Source organism: Eumetopias jubatus, unplaced genomic scaffold (genome assembly GCF_037043125.1).
Source record: "Eumetopias jubatus isolate StellerSeaLion01/CBP00866 unplaced genomic scaffold, mEumJub1_p1.0 scaffold_4, whole genome shotgun sequence".
NCBI classification, from domain to species: domain Eukaryota; kingdom Metazoa; phylum Chordata; class Mammalia; order Carnivora; family Otariidae; genus Eumetopias; species Eumetopias jubatus.
The window spans coordinates 88,300,467-88,319,552 of record NW_028274810.1 but is presented as its reverse complement, the minus strand read 5'-3'; the positions used below and the strand labels follow the sequence as shown (position 1 = coordinate 88,319,552).

At 48.0% G+C, this 19,086-nt stretch overlaps 1 protein-coding gene and 1 long non-coding RNA gene across 3 annotated transcripts in view; both read right to left on the bottom strand.

The window, feature by feature from the left end:
* LOC114216954 (RH-like protein) overlaps positions 1-9,913 on the bottom strand; it is a 36,243-nt gene extending 26,330 nt beyond the window's left edge. For both annotated transcript variants that reach the window (XM_028113618.2, XM_028113619.2), the window contains exons 1-2: positions 9,713-9,913; positions 1,072-1,258 (exon numbers count right to left, since the gene is read on the bottom strand). In XM_028113618.2, coding sequence (XP_027969419.1) covers positions 1,072-1,258; positions 9,713-9,890 — 365 coding nt within the window. In that variant the 5' untranslated portion in view covers positions 9,891-9,913. The remainder of the gene's footprint in view (positions 1-1,071; positions 1,259-9,712) is intronic.
* Positions 9,914-11,003: 1,090 nt separating this feature from the next.
* LOC114216957 (uncharacterized) lies at positions 11,004-17,049 on the bottom strand. The gene is made up of 3 exons (XR_003610885.1): positions 17,001-17,049; positions 13,748-14,021; positions 11,004-11,241 (listed from the first exon to the last, which is right to left on the bottom strand). It is a non-coding gene; the product is annotated as an uncharacterized LOC114216957 (long non-coding RNA).
* Between the last annotated feature and the right edge of the window lie 2,037 nt (positions 17,050-19,086).

Below are 19,086 nucleotides of genomic sequence, written 5' to 3'. Positions count from 1 at the left end.
TCCTTGGCTGTACCCCGGTTAGACCCCTACTGGAAGGGTCAAACAAAATAATGTTTGTGTCCTGCCTGGTACCATTTCTGGCTTGTGGGGAGATGGTCAACAGCAGTGCCCAGAGACTTAGCAGGGTTTCATCGGAGGGGAGGATGGAGTGGCCTGGAGAGGTGACCGGTTCCCCAAGATGCCTAAGATGGGATTTACCATCATCTGGGCAGAACAGAGATTCAGAGCTGGATAAGAGCAAAAAACAATGTACAAGGTAAATTTTACCAAGTTTCCCCTGTCAAGTGCTAATGCCTCTTTTATTATTTTGCAATTTTTTGTCCTTTTTTTTTTTTTTTTTTTTCCTAAGTAGGCTCCAGGCCCAACATGAGGCCTGAACTCATGTTCTTTAGATCAAGGGTTGCATGCTCCACCTACTGAGCCCGCCAGGCGTCCCTTCCTGCCTTTTTTTTTTTTAAAAAAAGTGTACAACTTGATGGATGTATATATCTATCCCCTCGTGTAACCGTTACCTGGGGTAACACAGAGAACGTTTGCTGTGTCTCGTAATGTTTTTTATGCTCCTTCCTAATCAATAACCATCACCTTCCTCTTGTAAACATTATTCTGACTTCTAGCAACATGGGTAATTTTGCTAGTTTTTAGAATTTCATATACATGCATCTAAATGGTTCAAAGGTAATATTTAAAGGCATGGCTATTTCTTGTTCACCAACATTTGAGGACTAAGCGTACTTCTTTGTTTTCAAGAAACTGTGACATTTCTATTTCTTTTCTGTAACCTCTATTAACTTTTCTTTGAACCCATATTGCTTGTGTAACTTTATCAAATCATACTCAATAAATAAAGAACGAACTTGGGGAGGGCTGTAGATCTGGGCTCAGGGTTGTCAGATAAAATATAGGATTCCTGATGCAATTTGAATTTTAGATAAACAGTAAGTAATTTGTTAGCGGATATCCTCAATATTGCATGGCTTCAAGGGGACATCCCAGCTCCTCTAGAACCAGCTCTCTTGGGCCCCATACCCTCAAGGACCCAAAAAATGATAACAGCTGTCGTCTGGTTACCTGGACAGTTTGATGACCACCTTCTTATGGAAGGGCCGTTCCAGGAAGCCATCCATCAAGACTGCCCACTGAACCCCCAGGGCCAGCAAAAAGAGGTTGAAGGCCACACTGCTCCAGCCATATCTCCGCAAAGACGAGTTGAGGAAGCCAAAGCCAAGGGCCACCATGATGGTCACATCCTGGAGGACTGCCCAGGAGCAGATATGGAGAAGGAGCAAGAGAAGCAGACAAGATGGAAAGTTAGAAATTAGAATTTACAGAGCTTACAGAATTAGAATTTACATACATTCTGTATGAATTTATGGGATGGCAGCTAGAAGAGATCATTAAAGAGTGCTGGGACAAGTTAGTTTGCCTCTTTGAGCCTCAGTCTTGTCATCTGAATAATGGGGACAATACATACCCGGCAGGGTTGGGGTTAGGATATGATGAGCTGATGCTGGTGAAGCACAAAGGCAGGGCTTGCCCGTAGTGAGTGCTCGGTAACTGTGGCAATTACTGTTATTATTAAACTTAATGATTTGAACATGTGTAAAGCATCTGGACCAGTGCTTGGCACACAGTCGACATCCAGTAAAGGTAATTACTGTGGCTACTGAGGAGCAGATTCAACCTGATCCTGTGCATGACAAAGTAAGAGTGCAGAAGCCAATGACTTGGCCCAGAAAAGAGGGCCCAGAGGAAGCTCAGAGATCCTGTTGGTAAGAACCAAATTATCTTTTCAGAAAGCAGCTCTCTCCCTTCGTCACTTGCTGGGAGGGACGCAGTGGGCCGGCAGGAAGCACCAGGACCATCTGAGTGACCCTCACCTTTTCCAGCCTCAGACCCTGTTCAGGGGCTGCTGCAGCAGGTGAGTGCGAGAGACTTATCTGACGGCAGGGAGAGGTCCAGCAAAAGGAAAAGGGTGGACACTTTAATTCCAAGTTTGGGAAAAATGGGTAGCGGCTTGACAAACTTGGGTTCAAAATCAGGAATCTGGAACTTTCTAGCTGTGTGACTTCATCTAGTTATTTAACGTCTCTGAGCTTTAGTAACAGCCCACATTTATTAAGTGTTTCTCATGTAGCAACACTGTTGTTGTTGTTTTTTAAATAATCTCTACGCCCAACATGGGGCTTGAACTCACCACCCTGAGATCAAGAGTCACATGCTCTCTAGACTGAGCCAGCCAGGAGCCCCAGCAACATGGTTTTAATCACATCACACAGACCAGCCCGCTTCCTTCTCCCAACCCCCCTTCAAGGTGGGTGCTATTATCACCATTTCACAGATGTGAAAACTGAGCCACAGGGGAGTTAAGTAACTTGCCCCAGCTCTTCCAGTCAGATTTAAACCTAGATGATCTGCTCTGAAGCCTGTGCCTTCAACTACCACACTATCTGTTCTTTGTCTTCTCACCTGTTAAATGGGAAAAATAATCACACTCTTCGTCTGGTGGCCAGAATCCAATGATAAAATGCACCCAATTGCTCAGAATAGGAGGACTGTTTTATCAACAAACACCAACTATTTCCCATGTATAAATGCCTGGGGAGAGAGCTTGAAAGAATTTGTCCCCCCACGATATTATCTCTGGGTTTGGGAGGGTTTTACTTGTTTTTTCTCGGTGTTTAAATTTTCTACAACCAGCATGCAGACAGTAAACAAAAACAAACAAAACAAAACACACAGAGACGAAAAATGGCATGGACTTCAAGTTTGGACAGTTCTGTTTGCTCCCAGCTCCGTCCTTTCCCATCAGGTTAAACCATATTAAAATTGCCAACATTTGAGCATTTTGACCTATAAAAATGGCGTTTTATCTGCTTCAACCTCATAGCTGTGTGGCCTTCTAGGTTGCTTACTTTCCTCATCCGCTAAATAAGGGCAATTGTGCCCACCCCAGAGGGGGCCGGGAGAGCTGAAGGAGGTGGGGTTTTGCTCAAGGGCTTAGCACGGCGCCTGGCGCAGGGAGGACGCTCGGGAAATGGTGGTTCTCCCCCTCCTGCCACCACCATCCTCACCATCACAGTCATAAGAACCGACCTGGTCTCCACCTCCAGCCCTGGCTCTGATAACACTGAGGAAGCACTCCTTTCCAGAACTCTCCAAAGTCTCAGAAAGCCCCTTCAAGTCACATTTAAATTCACCTTCATTGAGAAACGCACAGGATCTTGCGTGTGAGATGTGGGTGGGTATTGATGCCTCCGGAACAATCTGATTACACCAGGACGTTGGAGACCCCCGAGGACCTCCAGAGGGTCTAGGAACTTGGGGAGCGGGTGAGAAATGGCGTTGACTCAACTTCTTGCCCCTTCTCCTCTGCCATGGGGCGAGAGAGGTGCAGGCAATGTTTCTGTCTCCTGCTTACATCCTCTTAGGAGTGGGGGTGACGGGGCACATTTTGTATAAGGATCACTCAAATTCTTTCAGGAACCAAGCAGGAAATTATGTGTATGAAAGGCGCAGTGCATCTTTGGGAGTGGTAAGGCCTGTGGCCAACTGGAGACAGCACACCCAACAATCGGTATTCCGATTCAATCTTGTATTAAGTCCCGCCGTTAAACCAAACACATCTGCCATCTCGCAGCCACACCATATGCGTAGGGTCTGGACTTATTGAAGATCCCATGAGTAGGGAGAGCCTTTCATTTTCCTCCCATTTTACAGAAGCAGACCAGAGAGAGCCTGTGACTTCCTCAAGGCCACACAGCATGCTAGCAGCAAAGCCCTGCTCTGAACTCCAGGTACAGTGCTCTTCCACCAGGCTAGGCTGTTTCTTGCTTTTCTTTGCCCCCACCTCACTAATGGAACCCAAGCAAGTCCCCTACCCTCTTGGGGCCTCAATTTCTCTCTCTGTAAACACGTGTGAGTTGGACTTGCTACTCTCTAAGGCCCTTATGGCTCTGGCATATTCTGAGGAGAGACTCAGCGGGTGGGGAGAGGGGAGTGACCAGCATAGGGCAGAGAGTCGGAGGATCTGGGCTGGGGGGCTTTATCAGGCACAGTTGCCATGCCTGTCACTGCTGCCAGGCAGAGGAGCTCAGGGCCTTCCTCCCCAAGGCCCCACACTGTCCCTGAGGGAGGAGTTGTACTCCACCCCATGGGAGGAAGTCGGGGGGCAGTTTCTGGGAGCTGTTGACAGAGCCCAGTCACCCTAAATGGATGAGTCAATAACATTCGATGTCAGGCCTCTCTTCACTCTCTGCACCCTCCTGCTTCCTCTCCCGGCCTCCCAGAACTCTAGGCCCCCCTCCAACTCCTCCTCAGTCTCAGGACTGGGACCCCCACTTCAGGGCCAGGTCCCAGCTCAGGGCATCCCCAGTGGTGCTAGCCTCCCCCTCTCAGATTCCGCGCTGCACCCCACATCAGCTGCTGGGCTGATAAGCTAATGGACTCTAAGGTGTCTGGAGGTGATAAGGAGTGGATGTGCTACAGGGGTCCCAATGACTGGGCCCCAGAGGGGAGTTCTACAGTCTAAGACAGGCCTTCGGGAGAATTTTATGAAAGCCCCACGACTCGCAGGAAGGGTCTAAGTTGAGAGTCCGCTGGTGTGAGAGGAGGCAATGATGACCAGCATTGGCAACAGCAGGCCCGTGCACGGTGCCCTCCACACACCAGGCACCATTCTAAGTGCCTTATGGCTTTACCTGCAACCACTTCATGCAGTAGGTACTATTTATTATCCACCTTTTACAGATAGGAAAGGGAGGCCCAGAGAGGCGCCGTAACTAGCCCAGGTCACAGAGCTAGCAAATGGTGAGCGATCTGAATGCTGACCATCTGGGTTTAACCACGATGTATCATGCTTTTCCACACAGCACACAGGGTATAATGGTGAAGACTCTGAGTCAGGTTGTCAGGGTTTAGAGCCTGGCTCTACCTCTGTGTCCCAGCTTCCTAATCTGTAAAATGGGTATGAAACAATGGCACCTGCTCAGAGGATCCCTGTGAACATTTTCACTGGCTTGTGCAAACCACTTAGCCTGGCATTGGATACACAGTGTTAGACACTATTATCCTGTGTCTGCCACTTATTGGTTGTATGGCTTTGGGCAAGACCGTTCCCCCCTCCTCTGGCCTGGCTGCCCCTGTGTTTCCACCCACCTCTGTTCCTTCCTTTGGCCTGCAGACACTTCAGCACCAACAGCTTTGAAGCCAGAACCAGCTTCTGGCCCTTAGGCTCTAGGCTCGACTTCCACACTGTTCTCCCCACTGCTGACTGGGAAGACCTCTGCAGCCCCAGACTGGGGCCAACCATAGACCCCTAGGCTGACTTCTGTTCCCCAATAGCCTCTACTCCCATCTTACCTGTACCCCTACAGCAGACAGGGAATAGAAAAAGGGGTGTCCCAATCAAAGGGGATTGGAACATTGTAGGATTTGGGGGTACTGTATTTACATGTCAGTGGAAATGTCTTTTGGTAGCTCTCCTCCCTTTGGGGAGCAGGGGAGGGGACCTGGGTAGTACCCACAGTGCAGGGTCCAGGATGTTTCCCCAACGTGGCATTCCTAGAGCAGGCTCTGTGTGTAGATTGTTACAGTAATGGCTCCCGATGAATCACACCTTCCAGTATAGACCCCTCCTGCCTGGGTTGGGCCTTGTGATTTGCTTGGGCCAATGCGACATTAGTCAACATGTTACAAGCCAAGATTTGAAAAGCACCCACTCATTGGGGCTTATCCTCTTTTACTGCTATGACTCTTCTGCTGAACCACTTAATCACAATCATGAGCAAATTAAATGGTTGCTTTTTTCAGCCATTAAGTTTGGGGGTGGTTTGTTATGCAGCAATAGTTTAACTGCTACACTCTGCTTCTCCTAAGCGTCTCATAGGCGCCTCAACCCCAAGCCCAGAATGAATATATTGTTTATTTACCTCCCAAACTGCTCCTCCCCTTGTGCTTCTTGTCTCAGGAATTGGCACTTCCATATACCAAAGCTCATGTCTGAAGTCATCCTTAAAACCCTCCTTCACTTCCACCAGGTACAGCTCGTTTGATCTCCTAGCTGTCTCTTCAATATTTTGACACTTTGCATCTCCTTTGCTCTCCCTGCCCATATGGCCTCATCACTGGCTGTGGGACCAGTGGTCATCGGCGTAGGGAACACACACCTCAGAAGATGCTCCAGACAATCCACAGGGGCTGCTGGAAGAAGATATGAGCCCTTCTAGTTTTATTTGATTTTGTAAAAATATAAGAAATTGAAGTTTATTAATAATGAAAGTGAATACTCTTAATCAGTCTGTATATGTATTCGTTCTTTCAAACCTTCCAACAACAAATTGAAAAAGTACTATTGTCCATGTGACTGTTGTCATGTGACCCATGTCATGTGACATGGTTGAAATGGAGGGCAAGAGAGGCAGAATAATTTGCCCAAGTTCTCGCAGCTAAGAAGGGGCAGAGGCAGGGTCTGAATCAGTCTGCCTCGAATGCTTCTCAAACTCTCATGTGCGTAAGAGTCACTTAGAGGGCTTGGTAAAACACAGTTTGCTAAACCCCACCCTGAATATTTCTGATCGGTGGGTATGGATCCGGGCCCGGGAATCTGCATTTCTAACACATTCCTGAGCTGTTAGTGGCTGAGGTGGTAGCCTGGGGACCACACTTTGAGAACCACTGATCTAGGCTATCCTACCTCCAAAGGGCCTTGGTGAAGTTTGCAGCTCTGCAAGTACTTAAGATCCACATTGACCCAGGAGCCTCCTCTGCTTGCTCAGGATGTCAGACAGTTTCTAGGCTCCTAGCTTTGGAAGGAGTCCTGAGGGAATATTGGGCCACTGGGAAGAGGGGGACGTGTTTCTCCGTATTCATCATGTTGCAGTGAATGGCAGGGTTTTGTTTTTTGTTTTTTTTTTTTTTTGCTTTTCGTTTTAAATTTAATTCTTTATTATGGAAAACGTTAAGCATATACAAAAACAGAGAGTTGCATGGTGAATGTCATGTCCCATTCCCAGCTTTGATGACTGTCCCACACGGGGCTGATCTGGTTTTTATTTTCCTTTCCACTTGTTTCCTTTTTTGTTTTTTTTTTTTTTTGGTCTGGCATTAAGCAAGTCCTGGACATTGCTTCATTTCAATATACCTCTCTAGCAGATAGGGCCTTAAAAAAAAAAACCCACCATACTATTATCAGACTTAACAAAACAAACAACAATTCCTGTATGTCCTATAGGATTCATGCTGATTGCCTCAAAAATGTCTTTTTGGACTTGGCTGGTTTGAATAACATTGAGTTCACATGGACTAGATTAGATTAAGTGCATTGACTGATAAGGTAACCTAGTTTTAGCTCAACTAACCTTTACAAAATGGACTAATGGCTTGAACAATGCCTGCCTAAAACCACAGAATGAAGGCAGAACCATAATGGCAGCCAAGCGTAAGAAAAAAAAGGGCAGAGTGCTATTTCTTGTGTAAACTCTTCATCTGTCACATTGAAGGTTTTAAAAAAGTCAGTCTAATTAGATCTCACAGGAAGTCAACCCGGAGAATTTGAAGTTATCAAGAAGACTCTAGGAATGGATTTACATCCACTCTCAGTAATGGAAACAATGGACCTTGCCTTGAGATTGATTGGCACCATCACAATCAGTAATTTGAAAATATTATGTATTTCATTTGACCTCTTTCAGATTTTCTAATTTGTGTGTATTATTATAATGTACAAAATATATTCACGCAGCAGTACTTGATGATGACATGTAAGTATGGTACGTGCTTAAAAAATGGTGTGTGTGATCAGAAGCGTTTAAAGCCCTCTGGTCCATACTACACACAAGCCCCACACACTGGTCTCCCACCTCAAGTCATGGCCCTTTCCCCTACCCCTCCACTAGCCCTGGAATGGCTTTCTCCACAACCTGAACCCAAACTCACCACACCCCTGCTTCCTATCAGCTCAGCTGCGTGAAGGTCAAGCTCCTTACTCAACCCAGTGGGTCCACCATGCCCTACTGCCTTCTTTGGGCTCCGATGTTGCGATGTTAAACCCTAACCTGGTCCACTCCAGTGAGTGCACACACCAGCTCTTGCTGTCCTCTCACTCTGGCTGATGATCCATTTTCACATGGTGAACTCCTACCGAGCCTCCAGGATGTGGCTGGTCAGTCACTTCCTTCCAGAAGCCTTCCCTGACACCACCAACTGCCTTGCCTGATGGGCCCTCCTCTGTGCTTCCATGTAAAGTGAGTGTCTGAGGGCACTTCATTTCTGTGTTACCAGCATAGCAGAGGGGTAAAAAATGTGGACCCTGGCGCCAACATACAGAGTTGAAATACTGGCCCCTACACCCACTGGTTATATGACAGGTGACTCAAGTTCACCGTAAAACGGGGCAGTGAAGCATAGTGGTTACGTGCATGGAAACTAAAACCAGGCTGCACAAGTTTAAATTTGCTGTGTTATCACTGGTTGAGTGACTTTGTGCAAATTATTCAACGTCCAATTGCCTCATTTCCTTATATGAGAAACAGAGATCATAATCATACCAACTCATGAGATTGTTGTGAGGGTTCAATATGAAGCATTTAAATAGTGCCTGGTACATAGGAAGAGAAAATAAATATTGGCTCTGATTAGCACGTGTCTAGATTCCCCACTGGATGTAATACAGGGTTGAATGAATACATGCGCGAATGAATGCATGCATTGAATTCCATTGTATTGGACTGAAAAGAATTAAAGTAAACTGAAATGAACTTAAATTTGTCTAGGCCTTGCTCGTCAGGCCCCTCTCTGGCCCAGCCCCTGAAGTGGTGTAGAGCCTTCCCTCCCCAAGTCATTTCTTTGTCCGACTTACTGCTGATGAGGGCCCGGTGATGATTTTCCTTTGCGCGCAGCTAACTAGTCAGTTCGTATCACTGAGGAAGAAGCAGGCACTCAACCAGACTAGAGCTTCAGCTTTGTCTCAGGGAGGGCACCCAAGGTGGCCCATCCATTATCATAGATAAGACGCCGGCCCAATGAGATGCTTGAAACTCATCTCAATTTTTTTTTAAAAAAAGCAAAAGCCACACCACTGTGGACATCTGTCTTGTTTACAGTTGTTCTCATCACCGTCTGTGAATATTTTTAGCTGCATATAAAATCACAACCATCCTACACTCCTCTTCAGCCATACCTTATGGCTCTGGATTTGCAGACAGAATGTAGACTTCCCAGCCAATGAGTGAGAAGGAGAAGGCTGGGGGTGGGGGAGGGGCAACAGACTCAAGCTACCAAAAGGAGGGTGGTACAGAAGTGAGCAAGAGAGACCAAAAAAAAAAAAAAAAAAAAGGAAATAAAAACTAAAAGCCAAACAACGTGAAATTCCTTGCTGTTCAGGAGAAAGAGGGGGAAGGGACAGAGAAGCAGAGACTTATGAAGACCATTTGGCAAAGGAAATTCTAGAAATACAGAATAGGAGGCCCCTCACTGCCCCGACAAATCAAGGAAGGCTTCATGGAAGAGGAGATGTCCATGTTGGTCCTAAAGGGGGAGCCTACATTGTTGTCTGGGTCTCTGCGCAACCTATGGGAGAAGGTGTGGGAACCCATTTACTCAGAGACTTTGTGGAAAGGAACATAGCCCCTGGAGGACCACAGACCTCCTCTTCCCTTGTTCCTGCTACTTGCCTCCGTGACCACCCCCCCACCCCCACCCCCTGGACACTCACCTCGAAAGTTCGCCATGAGCTTCTTCGGATCCTGTGAGGAAGTGTCAGAGGAGGTGAAAAAGAAGAAGATGACAATGAGAGCCACCTCCAGCACTAGGGTCCACAGGGGCAGGCAGCCCCGCATAGATGGTGGGTACTTGGAGCCCATCCTGTGTCCTTGTCTGTGTCCGTGCGGCATCCAGCTCCAGGCATCACCCCTCTGCCCCCACCCCTCTGCCCCCACCCCCACTCCAGGGAGTGATAGGGGAGACACCCGCCAAAAGCCTTATCTCTGGCTGCAGGCTGGTTTTGCTGGCCTGTTGATGGAGTTAACATAGGAGCAGAGGGACTGTGACAGGGAGCAGAAGAGATGCATTTATTCCAACACAGTCATTCATTCAGTCCCTCACTTATTCGTTCATTCAACAAGTAGTTGCTGCATTCCTACTCTAGGACGGGCACTGTGCGCAGTTTCAAAGAGGGCATCCGTTCACTGGGCACCCACACATAAGAACCCTCCTTTGCTCGTGACTTCAGTTTACCCTCCCCATATCCTTGCAAGGCAGAGAATGGATCAGCACTCCTATTTTACAAATGGGGAAATGGAGTCTCAGAGGGGGCTTTGGATTGGCAAAATTTCTCTTTAAGACCTTACCCAGTGAGCTCTTAATAAGAATGTATTGAATGAGAACGAACGAACGAATGAATGAATGAATGAAAGCAAAGAACAACACTAAGCCCTGAGAAAGATCCAGACAAAGCCCCTGGGGAACTAACTCTTCAGAGTTACATTGTTGAAATTATTTATATTTGAATCTGTACTTAAATCTACAGATTTAAGGTGGGGGAAAAGAAAGGAGGCTTGGGTCCAGCTCTAGTAAAAATCTGGTGGGGTCCTGCTCCAGCCCTAGGCTGTAGTTGTCTCCAGCTCTGGTCACCTCCTTACAGAGCAACCCAGGACTCTGCCTGGAGCATGAGTACTTGTAGCGTATCTGAGGCAGACCACCAGCTTCAGGACCGCTGTCCCACAGCAGGGGCAGTCCCCTGAAATGGGACTTAGGGCACCTGGGCTCCAGTTCCTACCCTGCAGCTAACTTCTGGAGCCCCATCCATGTGCCTAGCAGATGGTCTGATCTATAATAAGCATAAAGAAAGAGAGGGAGAAAGGAAGGAAGGGAAGGATTGGCCCCAGCCACTGGCCACTGGGTATAGACTGAATTTATCGGGCCTCAGATAATAAAACTAGACTAGGAGTTGCAGGGAGGCAGATTCTGGCCCAGCATGGTGGATACTTTATTGACCATTACAGCTGTCTGGTGAAATAGGCTGCTCGTGAGGTAGTGAGCACCCTGTCCCTAGCAGAATGCAAACAGAAGCTGATGGTTACTTGTCAGCGATGTCTTGGAAGTGATTCAATATGTAGTTTGCTGGAGATTTGAATCACCCAGAAGAATCCTTTCATTTTGTTTTTAGATGAAGAAACTCACACCAGAAGGTCATACCCAAGGTCATACAGCCAGCTGACATCAGTCACTTCTTGCTCAGCGCAGCTTTATTTGCAGAAGGAAAAAAAAAATTGAAAGTAACCTAAATGTCCAGTAGTAGGGGACTGGCAAATAAGCTACAGGACACACATCTTGCCACCAACATCATGGTCCTTAATATATGTGGGAAAAATCCAGAGGAAAATGCTTTTAAGTTTATCAAAATTGACACAGAGGATATACCATTGGGTGGAAAAGCAAGTTATAGTACAGTGTATACAGTATGTTCACTCTTGTGAAAAATAATAAAAACCCAATATGTTAATGCATGCATAGGGTAAAAATGGCTGCAAACCACCAACACCAGCTCCTTTTGCTTTAGATGCTGTCTGGAGCTAACACTTACCAAGCACTTACCATTGCTAGGCACCGTTCTAGGCACTTTACATGTATGAACTCAGTTAATGACCCTGGGAGGTGGGTACTATTAGCCTTTTATGACAAATGAGGCACCCGAGGTGCAGAAGGGTTTTACGTGACTTGTCCAAGGTGACAGGACTAATAAGTAGGAGAACCTGGATTTAACCCAGACCCAGAGCCCGGATTGAGCAACTGGGTGTTTAACCACACAACTGTGGCCCAGACGACTTCTAAGTCCTCTTCCGAGTCTAGGAACATAGGATTCCCAGCCCTCTGCCCTCTCAACAGTAGCAATAGAGAGAAGGTTCCCTGACCGCTAGAGATCAGAGATAGAAATCTCCATCCCCTCATGGTCACCCCCTGGTTCTGATTTCTGGCCATCAGCACTTCTTATGAACTGGGTTTCCGTAAGGAGGGGCTCCCCTGTGTGGGGGATAAATAAACATGACCCTAGCTGGCCTGGGTCCTGTACCAGCACCTTGTAAACCAGGCAGCTGGACTCACCTGCCCAGGGGCACCAAAGGTCAGCCAGATGAACACTGAAGATTTTCAGTCTCTGCCAGCCCCTGTGCCTGGAGCCCCCTGATGGTTGTGTTCACCCTCGGGCCAACTTAGTGTGTGTGGCAGCTGGTTCCACACCCCGGAAACCCCTGTGCGGCCTGCTCCTACTCCAGTGAGGGACGGACTGCTTGACAAGAGGGCCAAGCTCCTTGCCAAACAGGCTCTCTTTAATAAGGGGAGGTGTCCCCCACACTTGGCCTCTCCCAACAGATTTGTCAAAAGGGGAATGTTCTTTCTTCCCCTCTGACTCTTGCAAAAGGTCCCTGTTTTTGCACTCCTGCTCCATTCTGTCTCCAAACCATCAAGGCAGCTCATCTGGTACAAGAAAGCACTGGGGGGGGGGGGGGGGAACGCCTGGGTGGCTCAGTCGTTAAGCGTCTGCCTTCGGCTCAAGTCATGGTCCCAGGGTCCTGGGATCGAGCCCCACATGGGCCTCCCTGCTCTGCGGGAAGCCTGCTTCTCCCTCTCCCACTCCCCCTGCTTGTGTTCCCTCTCTCGCTGTCTCTCTCTCTGTCAAATAAACAGATAAAATCTTTAGGAAAAAAAAAAAAGAAAGCACAGGGATCTAGGGCAGATACGTCACAAAACAAATATAGTTAAATGTTCATTGTTGAGTCTACGCGGGAGATAAAGGGCTTTTCACTGTACAATTCTTTCAACTTCTTTGGCATCTGTTAGAAACTTTTCATAATCAAATGTTGGGGAAAGCACTGTGTGCACCTGCTTCTCCCTCTGCCTGAAAGCCTCCTCCTGTCAGATAACTGCCCCTGCCCTCTCCGCCTCAGAGCCAAGCACGGGGACTTCTGATTGTTGTATCTCAGCACCTACTGCTCATCCATAAGAGGTGATCAATAAATATTTGGTTTTTTAAAAGATTTTATTTATTTATTTGAGAGAGAGAAAGTGCACAGAGGGAGAGGGAGAAGCAGACTCCCCGCTGAGCCGGGAGCCCGACGCAATGCGGAGCTTGATCCCAGGACCCATGAGATCATGACCTGAGCCGAAGGCAGATGCTTAGCCGGCGGAGCCCCGCAGGCACCCCTAAATATTTGTTGAATAAATAACAACTGCCATTTCCGGAATGCCAAGCACTGGAGCAAGTATTTTGCGTACATTATTCCATCTACTTTTCCCCTCAAGCCTGTGAGTACAGGCGTGGTCATCCCATCTTACAGATGAGGAAGCTGCTACTCAGAGAGGTGATGTGAGCACTCAACGTCACACAGCTAATAAATGCTAGGGGTGGGACTCAACCCACATCCCTCTGATGCCACGGCTTATGCTGTCAACTACTTTGCATTTCTGCCTTCCATTTAGTAAACCACTCACAGTCTCAACTTCCTTAATGAGTCAAATAAGATGAGCTGCTCTACTTTCCTCACAGAATTATTACAAATGTGAGAATGAATACGTAAACATGAGTGGCGGCTGGGTTATAGAAAGGAAGGTGGGCAAGTGGTGCCATGCCTGTGACGTTCTGATCTAAGTGACCAGGATTCCTCCAGGTGTGACGAATCAAGTCAGAGAGACTACAGAATTCACATGTAATCATGCATTTTCTGTAAAAACAGGACTCCATGAGAATACTCACCATACTGTCCTTATCGGGCATTGTAAAGCTCAGTCATGGGCAGCGAGCAAGGACGTAGATAAGTCCTCCATTCCCTCTCTGGAAGTTTGTCCATACCAAGGGTGTGATCCTGCTCTGGGCATGCCTGGGTAAACTGTGGCTAAGTCAATCATTCATTCATTTATTCATTCAACAAACATGAGCTTAGGAGTCAGGCAATCTGGGTTCAAATCCTGACTCCACAAATTATTGGCTGTGTGAACTTGCGTATGATGATCAATATCTGTTTCCTCATCTGTAAAGTAGGGAAAATCAGTGTCAATCTCATAGAGTGGTTGTGAAGATTTTTTTTTTAAGATTTATTTATTTGAGAGAGAGAGTGCATGCAAGTGGGGGCAGGGGCAGAGGGAGAGTATCTTCAGACTCCCTGCCAGTGCAGAGCCTAACGTGGGGCTTGATCCCACGAGCCACGAGATCATGATCTGAGCTGAAATCAAGAGTCAGACACCTAACCCACTGAGTCACCCAGAGAACCCCGGTCATGAAGAGTAAATGAGGAAGTGCATGTAAGTGTCAGATGTGTAGAAAATCCTCCATAAATGTTAGTAATTATTATTATTGCACAGGGTTGGCATATTTACTGTAGAAAACTCTGAAAATGCAGACGTGCATAAAGTTTACATAAAGCATCCGTGATTTCCATATCTCCAAAAACCGGTTCTTCTTCTTTTTGTATATTTTTCAGATTTTTTTCCTATTCACGTGAATTTAGGCCTTGTTTTCTCCCCTGCAAAAATGGGTGATTGCTTTTTCCGTGAATAGTATATCCTAAGTCATTTCCAAGCCGGAAATATCTTTCTACAACATTCTATCAGGGTGGCTAAGAACCCAGGCTCTGATGTCAGAATTTCTGAGTTTGAATTCACGCTTTCTGTGCGACCTTAGGCAAAGAACTGAGTTGCTCTGGGCTAGTTTTCTCGTCTGTGATATGGCACCGGTAACATCTCTACCTCATAGGGTTGTTGTGAGGTTGAGATCAAAGTGCATATGGTGCTTAGAGCAGTGACTGTATGTGGTAAGTGCTGCGTGTCACCATTCTCCATGCCACACGACTTCTGTGGGAAGAATGTGTGACCGTGTTTGACCAGCCCCCTTTGCAGGATTATCTGGGTTATTTCTCAACTGTTTCTGTTCTAAACATTACAATGAATATCCTCCGTTAACAGGGTTCTCTGGGGGACACAAATACGTGCATAAGAGGTGGCCACCCCAGTGTCTGGACTTTTCGGTGACTCCTGTGGCATGGGAACCAAGTTCAAGGCAGCTGGGCCAGCCCTGACTGGAGGGCTTGAGGGGATTGAAGCTACTGAAAGAGGGGGGGATGCAGTTTTCTTATTTGTGAAACAGGATGTGATGATCACTCTCCAGGCTCTTCTGAGCTATTCTGAGCTCAGGTGAAGCTCAAGGGCAAATCTCAACCCCTTGCCCATTGAACATCCCACGAGAAGAGGAGGGACAACCCTGAATTCTTGGCTGGGCCTTGGTCTTTTGAATACGAACAGATGACTTCCCTTCCCTGTCTTACTCATCTGTAAAATGGCTACTGCTCTCCCCTGGTTCCTGACTGATGGTGGAGGTATGGGGAGCTGGGGGGCTCTGTGGCGGGCAGGAGGCTACCCCACCTCTGCCCACGCCTGTGCCCTTAGGGTCCCAAAGAGCCATCTGAGGGCTCAGAGGGGAAAGGCTGGCACTTGACTAGAGCCCAAAGGAGCTTGGGCTAGGGCGGCCCAGGAAAAGAGATGGTCTGGCTGGGGCAGAAGGAGGGAATGGAGAAGGGCAGTCTTACTGTGGGCTCTTGGCAAGGTGACAATTCCTGTCATCCTACTCCAGCCCATCACCAGATCAATAAACCTAATCATCAATAACCATCTCTAGGCCCCAGGTTTGGCCTATAGCATCACAGCTTGATCTCACTCAGCTGTACCTTGAGCTAAACTGCTCTCCCAAGCCAATTGCATAATTTTATTTTCTCCGAGCCTCAGTTTTCCCATCTGTAAAATGGAGCTAAAATGACCTGCTTCTAAACACAGGGCTTGAAGAGTCTCCAGAGGGGATCTTGGCACAGATGTATGCAGGTAACTCAACAGCAGGATGTTGGGACTGGAACCCAGACCTCCAGATTTTCTCTGTTCTTTTATTTTTTTTTAAAGATTTTATTTATTTATTTGAGGGAGAGAGAATGAGAGATAGAAAGCACGAGAGGGAAGAGGGTCAGAGGGAGAAGCAGACTCCTTGCTGAGCAGGAAGCCCGATGTGGGACTCGATCCCGGGACTCCAGGATCATGACCTGAGCCGAAGGCAGTCGCTTAACCAACTGAGCCACCCAGGTGCCCCAGATTTTCTCTGTTCTTTCTCTTTTCCCCATGTCGCCTTATGCCTGAGAGTAACTCCCAGTCACTCCACACTTCTGCCACAGCATGGAATGTCCTTATCAGGATGGTAGGCTAGACAGTGAGCTCCAGCGCCTCTGTCATCTTTTCCTGGATTACTCACCTATTCGTTCCACAGTGTGCCATGGCACTGTCCTAGATAACAGGGACATAAGGGGGAGTGGAAAAGACCATGGATATGGCCCTGTTAATAACCTTACTGAGCTGGCTGTTTGTCTCTGGCCCAGGTAATCTGGAACCTTGTAGTCATGGAGTTAACGGCTATATTTAGATCTGGGGCCTCATGGAGTCTAGAGCCGGAATCTTACCATGTAACCTTCCTAACGCACTCAAGCCTCCAGAATATTGGTGTAGGTCCTGCCTGTATCCTCCTCCACGAACTAATTCACCTTGGCAGCCGAAGCCTTTTTCTGCTGCTCCAAGCGGAGCATTCCATTCAGACCCTTTTACAATGATGGGCAGCCTTGGTGAAAGTTTGAGCTCACGGAGTTTGTTATCCTTGGCCACCCAGTGCCACTTTATCAACATGCTGGAGAGAAGTGAGGGATGAAAAACAAGTATACTATTAACAGTAATTGCTTGCCGTTACCTACTGCATGCCTGGCCCTGAAAGTTCATTATTCTATAAGCCTTAAAACATACCTGAGTGGAAACAGAGGTTCTAAGATTCTGTAACTTGCCCAAGCTAGTAAGTGGCCAAGCTGGAATTTCAATCCTGGTCTGAAAAGATAGGTACTCTTGCAATTTTTCAAAACTGCATCTCTTCAGAATAAGGATCCAATCCCCCAAGAAGCTTTCATCATTGGTGAATGAACAAGACTCACCCAAGAAACCAGACTTAGGAGCAGCACTGCTGGAGATGCTCTGTGTGGGAGCAAAGGCAGAAAGGACGGAAGATAAGGTTGCAGTGGGTTTGAGGACAGTGAGTAGATAAGGCTTGCTGGCCTGGGTAGGCCTGGAAAAGGAGAGTGGGTCTCCAGTGTGACAGCTCTGGATGCCATAACAAAGAGAATGGTTTTCAGGCATTGGAGGATCTTTAAAGATTTGTGAGCGGATAAAATAAGGAAGAACAGCAGATGAGAATGATGACTTTGATACAAATTACAAGTTCCTCCTTGGGGTAGGTGTTGATTAAGGGGCTGATTATAGGGCAGGGAGAGGTCCACCCAACTCAGGACAAAACCAGATACCATCGACTTCCTGGAAGTTTTTAAAATGTGCTGGCAGACCACCTCACAGTCCCACTGTTGGTGTGTGGTTAAGTTGGTATGGCCACGTGACAGGAGATTCAGCAGCCATCAGAAATATTTAGGGAGGATGCATAATAACATGGGACAATGTTTACATTAAAGAACAGAATACAAAAAGACCAACCCTAAAGGCCCTCAGTGGCAACCCTGTCGGGACCCCTCTCACTTTGGAGAGCTTTTTCTGTATCTTCACTTAATAAACGTCTATCAATTTACTCACACACACACACACACACAAAAGAACAGAATACAGAGTTGAATATCTAGTATGATCACAACTCTTCAGTAATAATAGCAGTAATAGTAAAAATGATATCACCCATGGGAGAAAATAGGAAAGAAAGAAAAAATTTAGAGTGCTAATAGTGGTCGTGTTAAGGTGATGAGATCCGTGGGTGCTTCTCCTCCCTTCTTCTCCCCCTCTCTACTTTTGACAGCTTCCCAGTTTTCATTAATGACATTCTTTTTAAAAGAATCTTTGCTGTCTTTTCTAATGTGATTTTGCCATACCCACGTTGCAAGGGATTAATGAGGAGTAAATGAGCAAGTAGATGCAAAGCACTCAGCACGGTGCCTGGCACAAAATCGGCGGCGCTCTAGGAGGGTCGGGTGAGAGTCGCTGGCCCGGTGTCCCAACATCTGAAAAGCCCGGCCCTCGCCGCCGAGCAGCCTCCCCTTAGTCCCCGCGGCATCGACCCCTCGCACAGCACAGACACGTCCCTGACGCTGACGCTCGCCGTGTCCAGCAGGCGCGGTGCCCGCGGAGCCACCCGCACAGCCCGTCCTGCGGACGTGGAGATAGGGTCGCACCACCCCACACACCCGCGGCAGCCCAGCGCGACGTCGCGCGCACCCACGGCCCCGCCCCCTGTGACGCGCCTCCAGGGGGCAGGACCGTAGCAGCCCCGCCCAGCGCCTCCTCCGATTGGCCGCCGCGCTGTCACCACGTCGCCGGGAGCTGGCAGGGTGTGTGTGTGTGTGTATGTGTGTGTGGGGTTTGCTTTGTCATTCGTACCCCCGTCGCGCGCTGACGCGGCCGGCCTGGCCGAACGCTCCAGGATCCGCAGAAAGGGCTCCCGGCGCTGACCCCGGAGGCTCCCGGAGGGGGAGGATGCTGCGAACCCCTTACATAATGACGCGACTGACTGGGGCACATGTCAGCGCAGAAAACAGCACATGCCGCAAACCCAGGCCTCCCGATTTCATACGGTGCTAGTGATAGCGGGCAATGAATATAGCACGGTATGCTCTAGCATGGATTATAATACAATGAAACGCAATCCAACAGTCATGAAGTGTGCCTTCGCAATAAGGCGTAATATAGGATGTTATATTTATAGGGCCTATTTATAAGCCTCTATTTAAATCTTTTCTGATAGGCCCAGGCACGCACACAGACACTATAATGATTGGCGTATTCTTCAGTCCTTCACGGAGGCGGGTTCTCGAGTCCGTTTTGCCTCAGCTGGCCCTTGGATTGGCCGGCAGCGGCGTAGCGACGCCTTCGATTGGCCTCGGGGGCCGTCCGTTGGAGCCGAGGAGGCGGGGCAGGCGGCTGGCTGGTGCTGGGGCGGGTGGGCCCCGGAATTGTCATTTCTTTGTTTCCGAAGGCGGAGGAGGCTCTGAGCCCCCCCTCCCCGTCCCACCCCCTCCCCCCCGG